General features: G+C 32.5%; 1 protein-coding gene across 2 annotated transcripts in view; it reads left to right on the forward strand.

Annotated features, from left to right (window-relative positions):
- The window catches only part of ASCC3 (activating signal cointegrator 1 complex subunit 3), a 247,440-nt gene that overhangs the window by 109,738 nt on the left and 122,015 nt on the right, over positions 1 to 15,687 (forward strand). For both annotated transcript variants that reach the window (XM_015858848.2, XM_015858850.2), the window contains exon 14: positions 12,749 to 12,883. In XM_015858848.2, coding sequence (XP_015714334.1) covers positions 12,749 to 12,883 — 135 coding nt within the window. The remainder of the gene's footprint in view (positions 1 to 12,748; positions 12,884 to 15,687) is intronic.

Genomic DNA, 15,687 nt, shown 5'->3' on the forward strand with positions numbered 1-15,687 from the left:
TAAGTGCATAATGCAGCTATGATACATGATAAATTCTTAATTAATTTATGGTTAGTGTGCAGTTTTGTAGACATAAAACTTGCTGTATTATTCAGAATTTGCATAAATGTTCTATACCACTGTCCTGCATTTAGTTCATTTAAAATAATTTTGAGATACTATCTATGTACTTTTAAAAATCGTAGAAAAAAGTCTATTTGTTTTGCACAAATTATTAATACTTTATGCTTTCAAATTGATATTGCCAATATTGCAGGTCAAAACCAGATTATGCTTGAATTTATATAGTGAAAACTGTTTATGTGCTGTTTATTGCATATAAAAGAATTACTGTTTGTAATTGTTCTCTTTTTCTAATAATTGACTTTAACTTCGCAGTACTGAGGAATGTCAACTTATTTTTCTTGAAATGCTATCTTAAGCCAAAAAAGAAAGACTGAGTAATTATTCTAAATCTATTATATTAAATTGTCAGAACTGAATTTGACAGTTATTAATTTCATCTGTAAAAATGATGGATTAAATTTCTTTATTATCACATTTCCAACTGTTATTTGGTTGCAGAAGCCATTCGAAGATAAAAGTTTCATAAGCTTGGTTACTACAACTGTTGACAATGCTTTTATAGCTATGTCCTAAGATAAGATTTAATAAAATATTGCTTTTTAGAGGCCTCTCAGGAACTTAGTATCTTGAAAATTAAGCTTGTCTTAGTCTTCTAGTGTATATAGCTCGCTTTGGACAAATAATTCTGTAAAGGTACTGGATTTATTAAAAAATTTTATTTATCTAATTAGTTTTTGGACTTCCATTTAATAGACTAAAAAAGTTCATTTATGTCTGAGTTTTTGTGGGTTTATAACTATACAGATTACTTCTACTACAGGTACAGTTTATTTGCATATACAATATATATGCAGACATAGGTAAGTGTGAAGTGCTAAGGTGGTCAGGCAAGATTATGGCTATTCTCTTTATATATTATTTTGATGTCAGGTGACTTCGTGAAGCCTTGGATCCTTGAGATCATTTTCTGTAGAGTTTCCTTTGTAGTCTAAGCATAATCGGAGACCATTAGAATGTGCGATTTTGTAGAATCATAGAATCACAAGATTGGAAAGGACCTACAGGATCATCTAGTCCAACTGTCCTCCCATTACCATTGCTACCACAAGCTACCAAACCATATCTCGTAGCTCCTCATCCAGATGCCAATTTTCTTTTCCCTTTTTTTTTTTCCCCTTTTTTTCTTTTTCTTTAATTTAATAACAGATCAACTAATCTAGGGACTTTTATGTTCTGCAGCTGCATCATTTATTTATGCACTCCATGATAACTGCCTTTTGCAATTTTAAAGATATGATTGTTACTATAACCTTATGCCCAAATAGATTAAACTTATCTTACTTTAATTAAAAATCCTCATTTGGTGTGCTAGCTATGTAGATGGCACCCTTCAAAAATTTTATGTACCAGATGTTTCATGGTATTGTCAAATAAGATGTACGTATTATTTTTCCATTATATTTTCTAGTCAAATCTCTTTGGCTTAAAACATTTACTACCGTGTCAGTTGCCTGTATGAACGGCTGAAAAATGGCTGGAAATGGATGCTGTAACAAGTTATGCACACGATAACCCTTAGTTCTTTAATCTGATAGTCTTCTAAATGTTTGCATGATGTATTTGTGTGCCTCCTGCTGATTTTTGCTATTAACATAGTAAATTGTCTGTATATTTGTACTCAGATGTTCACTATGAATTTACAAAGACCAAAGGCACAAATATATTTTCCTTCCAATAGTTATGAGTTCACAAATTATTTGGTACATATCTATAATCTCGCAGCTACATGGTGATATCTGTATTTGCAATACAACTGCCCAAGGTAGCAATTGCTCTTATTTAGAATTTCTATTATTCTGATATTAATGAATCATAAAAATCAAATTTGATTCCAAGTGAGTAATTTCTTGAAGCCTAAAATTATATTCAAAAGAAATGCCATGTAATTACTCTACAATTGACTGTCCTGACTATCTTGTCTTTTATGGATGATATGCGTGTTAAGTTACAGATGTTCAACTTGGAAATTACCAGTTCTGTCCATCCAGTTGCAGCTGTAATATAGTTAGATCATTCTTGCAGCCTCATGTTGTAAGTTTTACCAGTTCTAGGTTAACAGCTCTGTTTCAAACACAGGGCTGCAGACTATTAGCGGTCTAGAAGATTGTCAGAAGTAAGGTCTGTGTATTCCTATTAACTCTGTATTTTTCTTCAGAAAGAGTTTAATGACAAGGATAAATAATACTGAAGAAGAAATGTTTAAGATAGGCAGTGGTCTGAAGCTTTTGAAAATCCATGCTTACTTTAGTCCTTGAAGAAATCTGTGTGTTTAATGTAACAGACAGTATCAACTAACAAGCATCCTAATTATCATCAGTTTTTTTTAAATTATTCAAAATGTAACCAAATAACTACTCTCCACCAAGACATGGTGACTATCATGGACTTTTAAAGAGGTGTCACCAGAGAATCCCATAGAAATTCCATTAGTGTTTTAATTTGAAATACAGGATGCTGTGGAAAATATATTTTTTGGAGGAGTCACTGAGAATGGGAAATAAAAACAAATATAGATATATATACTAGTATGCTAATAGACATCAGAAAATTCATTTAGATTTTAAACTTGATTTCACTTTTATGTGCCCCGGTGGCGCAGGTGGTAGGAATACCGTGTTGCAAAACCGGAGCCCCTGGGTTCGAATCCCCCCTGTGGCGCAAGTGGTAGAAGTGCCGCTCTGCTACACAGGAGGCTCGAATCCCAGGGGGTTGGACTCAATGATCTCTAAGGTCCCTTCCAACCCGCATGAGACTATGATACTATGATATGATACTTTCCAGAACAGGACATTTCTTACATACATAACTCTTTGGTGTTGATAGTTTCTTTGTAATTCATGAACAAATAATTCCAGAATATGTTATGGTCATATATGCTGTCACATCATTAATCATGAGGTATTTAAAATTTTCTTATTTAGGATATAACACCTTAAGACGATCTAGGTATATAAAGTAGGGCTTATGAAGTACATCTATTTATTCAGTCGGTTTACTATTGTTCATAAAGTGCTGCATCATTTAAATTCTTCGTAACTTTATTAAGCTTTGTGTGAAAAACATTGCTTAATACTTGAAGTTGTTTCTCTGATTTAGAAAACCTATTGTTAGGCATAGGGGGGAAAAGGTTTTGTATAGCAGTATACTTTTAAACAACACTGACAAACAATAAGCTAGAATACCTGACTGTTCTGTTCTTTAACTGTTTATTAGATTTATTTGTATTATTGGCTCTTACAAAACCAGAAGGAATAGAAATTGCCTTAATAATTTACTCTTTATTTGCATAAGTATAAAGTATGAGAATAGGTATCCAGGATCCGCTTTGTTCGTTTCCTGAGTAGAATTCGTATACTACTACTGGCTTCTGGGTTATTCTTGCACAGTGTATATTTAAGTAAATATAGTTTTGGAAACATGAAAGGATAGGCTTTACAACTCTTTTTCTAAGGTGATTGTTGACAAAAGTAGAATTTATTATAAGGAAGAAACATAGAAACGTGTGTATGTTGTGAAGTTAGAACACCTGATGTCAGGCCAGGACAAAAGGAAATGCTTGAAAGAAATTCTTGCATGGTCTTGTTTTGCTTAAAAGTGATGCAGTGAAAATCTGTGCACAATTTTGAATAACAATTGTCATTCAAGTCCATTGGCATCTGTAAAAATGCAATTGTTAGCTGCCTAATGACATATATTTGCATGGTAATGGACTAGCTGTTCTTGCTTAATTTTCTATGCAAGAATAGATCTTGCTATTGCTATTTCTATTTCTATCCTGTCAATTAAAATCCAAAATAATTTCTACTACCTGTAGGAGTCAGTAAAATATTGTTTGTTTCTCTTAGCAAATAATTTACATTCTATTTCAGTTTTCATTATGTACATTTTTGCTCTGCATTCTGTAAGGTTAACTCTTCATACTGTTTTCCAGAACTGCCATATGTTTTGGAACATATGTTAGGCATTTCTATACTTAGTGCATTAAGGTAACAAAGTTCATCTTTCACCTTCTTCTACCTTTGACTTGTTTTTGTTTGTAGTTTTGGTATGGGGACTAATCAATTACTATATAAATCTAATTAAGTTAAAATAACTTACCCTGAAATGCGTGGAAATAAAATTAATGTGAACTGAGTTTTTGAACCTACAATTTAAATATATTTGAATAAAGCTACAAATCAAAGATAGCGTAGATCCTGTTAAATTGTTCTGAAAGGATTTTCGTTAGTATAAAGAAATCTATCGATTATCGCTGACTCCATAACTGATCGTTCAATGTAAATCAAAATATAAAGCTAGATCATAAATACTAGCGTTTGGAAATTTTAAAGAAATTCACTTTAATAGTAACTTTAAAATTCCAAATCAACCAAAAACCAATCAACAGACATAAACAAAGAATATGTTACTGTTCTATATCTTTGAAGGTGGAATCAATATGTTTCATATGCTTAAATACTTTTTATCAAAATGTATCCTTTCATCAGTGATGTTGCATATACAGTCTGCTTTTTCAGTGTAGGGTTTTTATGTTATAGTACTTAATGCTTGTGGCTTACTGTAGAACTTTCTTGGTCCAAAAAAAAACCTCTTTTAACCATAGCCTTGAGTGGTAGTTTTTTAAAAAACTAGGGTTTTTTTAGCAGCTACTCCTGCTGAATTTTTTGAGTGTTCTTGAACTCTAGAGTGGGAATGAAATTCTGATGTAAATGATTTACTTTGTCATGATGAGTAAATGCAGTCTGCTTTCAAGTTGTCAAGAAGAATTCATTTTCTATATGAACAGTACACAGAATATCTCATTTACACCTAGTTTTTAAGCAGTTTAGTAGCCCTTCCATTTTCTGTATTGTAATAGATCTTAATTCACATAAAGGTTAAATCAGTATTTCTCTTAAATCTAAGATTTAATAAAAATGAACTAATTTCAGTTTCTGTTGCCTTGGTAAGTGGCATAGCTCATTCAGTTTTTCTTTGTTCTTTATTAATATTTGAAAAAACTTCACTATGGAAAATAGAAAAATCTGCTATAATACAAGATTTGTACATTAAACTTTTTAAACTTCAGTATGGATTACCTTATAACATTTTTTTTTTCATATACTTTACTCCATTAAGTTACTAATTCTGAATAGTGATCGTCATGAACTATTGTTATGTCACCAAGGGGAAAGGGGAATTATACTTACAAACTGTTGTGCCTTCATTTGGAACTGGTAATCAAGCTATTCTGGTTTTGTGGTGAATGCTTTTGATCAAGAGCTACTAGAGAACCTTCTGTGTTGTTCTCATTAATGGTTTGCATGAAGTATGCTTTTCATTCTGTAGCTGTTAGACACTAAAAATTTGAACTGTTGAGAAGAAATCACAACGCAAATGGTAAACAGTTTTATTATTTCTTAGAAATAGGCTAAGCATTAGTGAATTGTATTTAGCTTTCTAGGTGCTGGTTCTATTTAGTGAAGTGCTAGTGCTAAGGATGTCGTTTTTAACCGAGGTAGTCAGTATTCCTTGGGGAGAAGTGAAGAAACTTCATTATGAATTGAGTTTTGCAAAAGCTTTGGGGGAGATTTGATTCTGTTCTTCAGGGAAAAAATGGATGGATAAATTGATCTGCCAATCATTGTCCCTAGGTGTTCATTTTCAGTAGTAGTCAAGAATTGGATACAAATAAATGAATATTTTTTAAAGACTTAGCTGGGTAAAACAAAATAATGTCTTAAAGCTAAAATTAGGTATTTATTCTTTTACTTGCATTAGTGTGACCAGCGCTCTAATGGCAACATGGTAAAGTGCCTCAGAGAGTCAGTGTGTTTCTTTTAAAAGTTAAATACACCATTTAGGAGCTGCTATAGAGAATGCTGTTATGAAAGTGACATTTCTCAGTTGGAAAAATTATTGTTATTGTCCAAGGCAGAAGAAAGGGTTTCTGACTTTCAGGTATCTGATTATAAATTTCTTAACTAATTTTAGACACTTTTTGGTTTGTATACACACGGTGTGTTTTTTCATTCTCGTATAAGATAATATGTGGCAAGTTCTGGTAGTGTCTAGTTGTGTGTTCCTGATAACACAGAAGTATTAGACCTCGTGGGTATTCAGACTAACATACTTTTCATTGCTACAGTAACTTACAAACATGTTTCAGGGGAATTACAACTTAGAACATGCAGCACTAGGGGAATGCAAGCGTTGTGGTGAATATTAAATGAAAACTTAGGCGGGAATGGTTTATTTGTTTAATGCTTGAAGAAAATTCTGGGGAGATAACCTGGCTGGAGACATTTGTCTTTTCCTGTCCTATATTTTTGTCATTTAAAAGCTTTGGTTTTCAGAGAGTAGCAGCAGATGCTTTTAGCACTAGAGCTATGTATACCAGAGCTAGCTTTGAACTGTGAAGTACAGATCTAATTACACAGCTTGTAGCTGTGGAACTGCTTCTCCCTATTCTAAATTACTTTTCCTAACTTATTTGCATAATTTAATGCACAGAGATTTTCCATGGAAATAGAATATTCTCTGACAAACTTAGGACAGGCTAAATTAACCTGTTAATGTCTTATGTTGATGTTTCACATCATCTTTTTCTTTTCTTTTTCTTTTTTTAAGAAAAACATGCACCAAAGTCTCATATGTAGCTAAATCTTGTTCTTTGTAAAAATTTGGTGACATTACTGGTATTATAAGTAAACACTATCCATAAGATTGTGCACCTCTAGTCAGCTAATAAAGCAGTCTTTTTAATCAGGCTGGCTGTCTGCCTCTCATTGATAATTAATTTTTATTTTTGGCAAGTTGTGCGATGATATTAAATTAAATATTTTGTCAGGCGTTGATATGTGATTGTAACATAAATAAAAGTCAATTAATTCCACTGCACATTGTTAGTTTGTGAAACTCACCTTCCACTTTTTTTTCTTTTTTTTTTTTTTTTAAAGAAAGAATATGCTACACATTTGAGAATTAGATATCCTTCTGTAAGAGCTGTAGAAAGTCTCTGAGTATAGGATACTTATATCAGCATTTGTTTTGTAGTTATTTTTTGACGCATAACAAGTTCTTACATGTTCTTTGAGTGAATGATTGCTGTAATGTCAGATGTTGTCACACCAAGATTCAGTGAAAAGCCACATAGAAGACGAAATATCGAATGTGCTCTGTGGTGATTAAATATTCTGAAGGCTTTTATGCATGAGGTTTCTCACAGTTCCTCATGTAATGCAAGATATTTAGCAAGCTAAGGAAACAGTTATGTATAATAACATGTTCATTATACAGAATCAAAATAGTGTTAAGTGTACCATAAGAATAATATATAAAAAGAGGTGTTCTGTTATGTAGGACAATGAAAATTTAGATTATTTTTGCCTTTAATAGTATATGCAGTTTCACACAAGCAAAAGTTACTGAAATAAAAATATTCAGAAATACATTTTATCAGGGCTTTCAAGCTTTGAGAACAAGGACATAAGAATCATTGGCCTGATGACAGTATTCTTAGTTTCAACAGTTAATAGGAGCCCTGCTTTGAGTTTATCAAGTCATATAAAATAAGCTGAATGATCTCACATCTTCAGTATCAACATTAGTCAGGGAATGCAATTAACTGTAGTTTCAGTTGCAAAATGTGCATATGTGGAAATAGTGTCATGCATTTTTCTTGATTTCTGTAATCCTGTTTTCTTGTAATGATTAGCGTTACAGGAAATGCTGTTATGGAATTGTTAATTTTGTCTTTGGGATGGGGTTTTGATCAGCGTACACACACAAGCTGAAAACAAAATGAATTGAGCACTGTCTGCTTCACGTACAAAATGCAGCAGATACTGCTTAAACATAACTACACATTGTATTGATTTAAGTCTGGCTCCCCAACTTAGCACTATCCTATTGTGTATATATATATATATATTATTTTTTTTTTTCAACAGTGTGGGTGCAGTGCAGAACTTGAATTGTAGCCCAGCCAGCTGATTCAGGTCAGGGTTAACAATTCCAGGGTTATTTTCCTGGGTTATTTCTGTCTCTTATTATTCCTATTCATGCACTTGAAATATCTTCCATTCCTCTATTAGAGAAACATGCTGCTTGTTTTCCAGATATTGTGGAAATCACAGCATGGAATTGCACTTGGAGGGAAAGTCCCATTTTATTTCAGAAGCTTTAGGAATTATAATGGCAGTTTTGGTAGGCAGTGATTAGAAATGATGTTCTTTGGTTTTTTTAGCTACAAAGGCTCCAACTCATTTTCCAGCATCATTAACATTTACAGCAGCATTAAATAAATATTTTCTTAGATTTTAGAAAACAAGTTTTATCTTAGATTTTGAATATTGTAGCAGTGATTTTGATGTTAAAATGGTAATAGACTTCTGTGCGTTAACTCAGGATTGCACAGTAGGTTTGTTTTTTTTATTGTTGTTGGTTGTTTGTTTTTTGGGGGGGGTTTTTTGTTGTTTTTTTTTTTTTTTAAGTCTCTGTCCAATATGCTGAACTGTATAATTTTATTTCTGCCAAGAATTCTGTTTTCTTCGGAAATTTCATTTTAATTTATGTTATGGTGTTATTTATTAATAGAGTTTGGTCTTTTCTACTACCTCTCGTAGCTGTGCTTTTTTATAGCTGCATTTCTTGAGCTCTTATGTCTCTTGCCTAGCATCTCAAGTAGAGAACTACACATGCTAAATGCTGTATAAATTCTATATTGATGAATCTTTCACAGAACTACATTTTTTGTTTTTGTTGTTGCTTTTTTTATTAATCTTCTAACATTTCAAAGTAAATCAACACACCAAAAACTGAAAAATAATTCAGATTCTTCTGGGACAACCTGATCATTATATACCTTGAAGTGAGTTAACTGAAAGGTCTTGCTGGAGTAGTGCTGTGCAATAATTTTAGAATTGTTCAGGGGTCAAGATTCAAATACACAAATGTCTCTACATTTATCAGTCTGCATAATACTCCGTAGCAAAGTGTTACCTATTAAATTCTATTTTTATACAGGAATTTAGATTAACTCAACTTCCTTCTGTTTCTGAGTTATAAAAATTAGACAAAAATGTTACTGCTTCATCTACCAGTGCATTATTAGCACATTTTCATCCTGAGAAAAGAAGTGAATTGTATCTGGTCTGAAGATGAGAAATGTTAAGGGCAGCGAAGAAGTCTGAAGAATAGTAACAACAACAATAAAAATCTAAGCCTTTAAACAGTAATTCCTTATCTTTTTGCTGTTGTTTATCGTTGTCTGAGCAGGACCAGGAAATGATATTGACAGGCTCTGCCTGATTATGATTAGAAATAAGAGAAATTTTCTTTGCTTTTAGAATTCCAGGGCTTTATGCAAGTATTGCAGTTACTGCTTATTTACATAATTGTAAAGGGCCCATTTTCTGGTCTCATCTTTTTTGGTACTAGCATTCCACTTTCTACTTTGTGTTACTGCAGTGACTTAGTTTTACCACATCTTGTTTCCCAGTAATGCCTTTTTGCTCCTTTCTAAAAATAGTTCTAGCAACTAAAGTGTTATACCTATAATGCTTTCTGTAATGCAGTTTGTTTAGTTTGAATGTCCCAGTATTTCTCTGTGTCTTGTTTAAACAATCCCTAAAAAATTGTAACTTCATTAATTAAGAGGTTTGTTGGGAATAAATACACTCTTGTGTGCAGAACTGCTTGTTATTTTTGACTGGCTTTATTAGTTCCTTTCCAAATTTAAAAGCGTTTCTCTTTGCAGCTTTTCTTTGAGCTCTTATCTTCTAGGAACAGAAGACCCACAAGCCTCAAAAATTCAAGTCACACCACACTTAATTTGATATTTTGATTATGGATTCTAAAAAGGACTGGAGAACCAATAAGATACTTATCAATATTAGTAGTATAGAAAAATCCTTCTCAAATTTTACATTTTATATTTAAGTTATTCAGAATTTATGCAATACCGAAATAAAATAGAATCTAAAACTTTAAAATACACTGCAAAACCAATTGACAAACCTATTTTGTGATTGAATCTTCAAACTCCTTATTGCATATATCTGTTGTTGGTTGTTTGGGGCTTTTTTTGTTTTGTTTTTAATAAGTCAGTTTGTCAAATATTGCTATATTTCCTCATTCACAGGCCTGGAGAAAAAGGCCATACCTTTTTAATACCCAATACTAAATTTAAATGTTTGCTTTACTTCCAGAAATAACTTGTTTTCAGAAGATGAATTTTTAGTCTCTTAAACAAAGAATCAAATGTTAGTATGACTTCATCTTTAAAGGAAACAAGTTATTAAAGTATAAAATCAACTGGTTTTAAAATTACAGGTAGTAAGAATTAAGAATGAAATAAGAATTCATTGAAGATGACTTCATGGTCCTTGTAATGAAAGGAATTTACTCTTATTTTTTTAGACTTTCTATAAAAGGAATTTTCAAAACTATTAACAGTCCTTAAATAACTGATGAAGACATGAAGATAGGCACTATACTCTGTTATGGTGTAGCCTCTGTTTGAAGAAATTTTAAAAGAATTTTGCTAATAAGTATTTTAATTTAAATAGAATGATTATGATTACCATGACGTGTATCTGAGAATATTTTTACTCAGGTGAAAGCTAATAATTATAAAAATCACAACGTTACTGAAATGGACATGGAAAGTTGTATCAAGTAAGCTAAAGCAAATCACATGCAATTGTTACAGATATCAGAAAGATATACAGCATTGTTTCTCTTTTTTCTCCTCATTATGTTGTCACCTGTTTTCATTTTTATTATTTTAATGATTAATTTATAGTTTATATACGTTGTACACTTTGATATAAAAATACACAAATTCTGTTTCTAATTAAATAATAACAGAACAGAACTAGTTTAATTATGCCCTTAAATATAGCTAACTCATTTGTTAATAATGTTTTCTTTAAAAATAATTCAGTAACATGCCTCAGGTTGATACAAGGATGTTGCTGCTGAAAGAACCAAATTAAAAGCACAGGGTTGTCTGGAATTTGACATGGCTGTCATGAAATGCAACTTGGGACTGACTTAAAATAGAACTGTAGTTCTGTGCTCGCGTTGATATGTGATGCTCAGCTTACTTATTAGCCAGTCATTCAAACTTTTCCAAGTGGGAGTTTTAAGAGTACAAAAATTGTCATGAGATCAAACCAAAGAGCTGTCTGACCAACTATGTGTTGTCAATTTATGCAAACAGCAAGCAACACAAAATTCTCAGGGGGAAAATATTGAGTGCTTTCTATAGCTTACCTTTCCCACTAGTGTTTGGCTATCAGACATTCCAAGCTGTTATTTGCACTGTAATTAACTGACATTTAATCACTACTGATAGATATTCTCCATCATTGACTAGCACAAAATAATTACATTCCTATAAGGCATAACTGAACAAGTAGAAGAAGAAGCAGTCTTCATTTACTTTGGTTAAACCAGTCACTCATGCCTTTTTGTTGATTCTTCATGATACTGGCAGGAATTCCATCATTATTCAGGATAGCGCATGTTGGTCTTACAGCAGATTTTCCCTTTAAAGTCTTCTAGTGGGTTTGGAATAACTCTCTCCTTCCTATGGCTTATTCTATATTTTCTTAACTTAATGAATCCTGTCCATGTCTAATGAATTTTTTGTTCATTCCTATTAATTAAATAAGCATTAACTCTCTTGTAAGTGACAGTCTGTTGAATCATATGTTGTCTGACTGAATGAATGATCCCTGGCTTCTTGTAGAGCAAAATTTTCTCCCCATTAGAACCATTGTTCATCTTAAATACGTCTTGCAGTGAATCTTAATTTCTACCAGTTTAAACTGGTTTGGATACATTTTTAAAGGGATAGTTATTAACATTTCATTGTAACCAGTCATATGTGGTCATAAAAATAATAAGTGACTTCGAGGTTGTGTGAATGGTACATTAATGTGTTTTCAAAATCTACTGTAGACAGCAGTTTCAAAGGTGCTTTCTGTTTTATTGGTAGTTCTCCTTCATTTGATTTTTACCATTTTATTATCTTTTTTAATAAGTCCTTAGTTGGTATTTTCAGGGAAACATCCAGTATCTTTAAGGTATCTTCATGAGTGATGGTATGGAGTTTACACCCATCAATATTATCTCTGAATTTCAAACTGTGTTTTTGTTTTGCATTTGTTCTTACTTTGTCTTCTGTTTGATCATCTAGTGCTTTGGCACTGTAATATCCTCCAAAGGATCTTTATAGTTAGTTTTTTTTTCAAGTGTCTTGCATAGTCAAATCATACCATTAAATAACTTATCACTTCTGTATTTGCTTTCCAGATCATTTAGGATGTGTCAAATAGCTCTCATTTTCCTCAATAGCAATCTCTTCACCATTTGAAAAAGAACTATTTCTAATGATTGTTACTTATCTTTTAAAGACTAAAGAATTAGAAAGGAAAACCTTGTCAGAAGCTCTTGAAAAACGTCATATATGATACAGCAGGATCATCCTTCAGTTTCTCTAAAGCTACATTATTTTTCATTGTTATGCCATATGCATTTACCCATATAATTTGTTCTTACAGTAGGATTAAAGTGTTTTCATTATTTCAGACTTCAGTCATTTCTCATCAGCTCTATTTCTTTCTATCTTAAGGTGATGGTGTTTGTTCATGCTAGAAATGCCACAGTCAGAACTGCTATGGCTCTTCGAGAAAAAGCAAAGAACAATGGTCATATTTGTCACTTCTTGTCACCTCAAGGATCAGATTATGGACAAGCTGAAAAACAGGTAAGTGAATCTTTTGTGATGGTAGTTTTTGCAATCCTAATTTTGCTTTTATGATGCCATCCAATATGGGAATAAGTGCAGTGTTTTTGAGTTTCTTAGAAGACATGTTTTGCTCAGGTAGGAGCAGTGGAATTTCTGAATTAAATAGATGTGGAAAGTAAAGAATAAGGCCAAAGATGAATGAAGATAAATCAATGCTGTTACTTACAGTTAGCTGAAATTTCACTGTTGAAAGTTCACATTGTTTGATTTCTCAAGTCCATCGTAGCATTGAGGAGGGAGGCTCCTTATCAGAAAGAATTGGGCAAATTAGAGGAGAAGGATTCTGGTGCTCATGGATCAAAAGTAGTCTTTATGCAGTTTCAAACGCAGGAAGTCCCTAAGCCACTGATTTTCACTGTCGGGAGAGAATGCATCTTCTTCATTTTGAATTCTTTCCTTAAACATTTGCTACTCTTCACCCTTTAGGACAGAAAACTGTCCTCCAGTATTAACCTGACTTCATCAGTAAATTTATCACCTTTACAAAACTATCAGACTTTCCTCATATATCATCTAGTGATGGGCAATCAAAAAATAATTGTTCTGAGAGTGAAAAGTAGGAAAGGCATTTGACTCTTATCAGGGATTAGCCCCCTTAATCTGTTTCTGTATGATAAATTTAAAGCTGTATATTTTTATGCATTTTTACAATTCTGTCCCGGCACAAATTTTGTTATTTGACCTTTCACATTTTTTTTTTAATGTAGTAACTTTCTCTCTAACAGTTTCTTTTCATCTATTCCAGCAATAACATCTATTTCTGCTGAGAAAGTGTTTCCAAAACAATTCTTACTTTATTGTTATAAATGACTTTTGCATATGGGGATTTATTATTTGAGGTAATGACTGGAGTCTTGTTAATATACCCTGAAAGGTAATCTTTTTCCTCTCTCACAACTAACTAACTAAACATGAAAGAAATACCTTTTCTTTACATAAAGCTTAATCTATGCATAAAATACCTTCTCTCACTGGTAAATACAGTGATAAAATTTTAAATACTTCTGGCATCTCTGAATTAGGAATTGGATAGATGGGGAGTAAGGGAGTTAGAATCTTTGTCTATCAGAGATGTAATAAATACTCTACCTTGTTTATAACTCTGAAGAGAATGGGGGAGATATTCACTCAGATATATTAATTATGAACGGAACAGAGACATTGCAGTTAGTAAACCCAAATTTTGTTAATGCAGAGAAAAATATAAATTAGAGAATCATGATGTTCTTTTTCAAGATACTTCGATTAACTGTAATAAATATTTATAGAAATATACTAAGTAATAAATTGTCCTTATTTTTCATAATTAGTATATTAAAAAATTCCTCTTTTTCTAGTGGCTGCTAGTAATTGCTGCATTTTAAAAATATAAGCAAAGCTGAACTTGGAAATCTTGTATTTCTGCTGCAACACTGAAAATTAATGCTGAAGCTCCTTTCATTAGACTATTTAGAACAAAATCTGAAACTCCTAGTTTATTAAAATAATACTAGATTTTCAATACAAAAGCAATACAAAAAAAAATCAGTAATTGAAAATACCAGTGAGGTATTTTCAATGGGTGGTTAGTTTCAGTAGCAGTGACAGCAACAGCTTGTCACCTCCACTGGTACAGATTTTTACAAATTCGGGCTCTTGTTCATTGCTGATGAAAATGCATAACTAATAGTGGTGAAGAATACTGCAAAACAGTGTTTTGTTGCTGAGAATCATCAGTATCAAACAATGTTGTTGTGCTCTTTGTATATGTTGTATTTTCATAGAAACAAATAGGAGGCATTACTTCTGGAGTGACTGACATATTTGTCCAACACACTCTGTTCCTTATTGAAAAGTAATCCTGTTTATTCACTTACTCTTCTCATCCTGGCATTAAATCAATTATAAAACATGTTCTTATGTTACTAGGAATCTGAGGAGCATCACAGAGAAAAGTTAAGATCTAAGTCTGTTTTGAATACAAATTTTTGCTGCTTGTGCCTGGACAATGAATTAAAGTAGCATTTATAGTACAAATTAAGACTGTTGCAGCAAGGAGAGCCTTAGTTTTGTTTATCATAAGACAGGTGGTGTGACCTAAGGAAATAGTCTTAGGTTGTACCAGGTGAGGTTTAGACCGAACGTGAGGAATAATTTCTTCACAGAGGAGAGTGGTTCAGCATAGGACTGCGTTGACCAGGGAAGTGGTACAATCCCATTCCCTGGAAATATTAGAGATGTGTGGACATAGCACTAAAGGGACATGGTGTAGTGATATGGCTCAGTAGTTCAGGTTCCTGGCTGGATTTGGTGATCTTGAAGATGTTTTCCAACTTAGATGGTTCCATGATTCTGTGTTTATCATGTGACATGTGGAATTGAGCAGGGCTTGACTTTGTGTTTGATCTACAGCAGTTATTTCTAACTTGCATATAGTCTTATGTCATTTTTTATCTCTGAATTGATCTACCTACTTTTCTAAATGTAGGATTTTATGCTAGTTGTCACTGCCATTTCAGATTTTTCGCAGTAAAAGTTCTTATTCATTTAAATAGTAGCAAAATGCTGTTACGAGTAGGTCAAGCTACACAGTAGATCTCTTAATGGCTAGTTTCTGATGTCTAGGAGCTTCTACTGGAAAGACCATTGATGAATACTCTTCCCTAGACATTTGCTGTTGGCTGCTACTGGGAGGGAATACTTCACTACACAGACTTTCAGTCTGACCTGGCACAGGTCATTCTTATGCGTTATACAATAAGTTAAACCCATCTTATGCAATA

This window comes from Coturnix japonica, chromosome 3, assembly GCF_054131305.1.
Source record: "Coturnix japonica strain WE chromosome 3, WE-NBRP24, whole genome shotgun sequence".
NCBI lineage: Eukaryota > Metazoa > Chordata > Aves > Galliformes > Phasianidae > Coturnix > Coturnix japonica.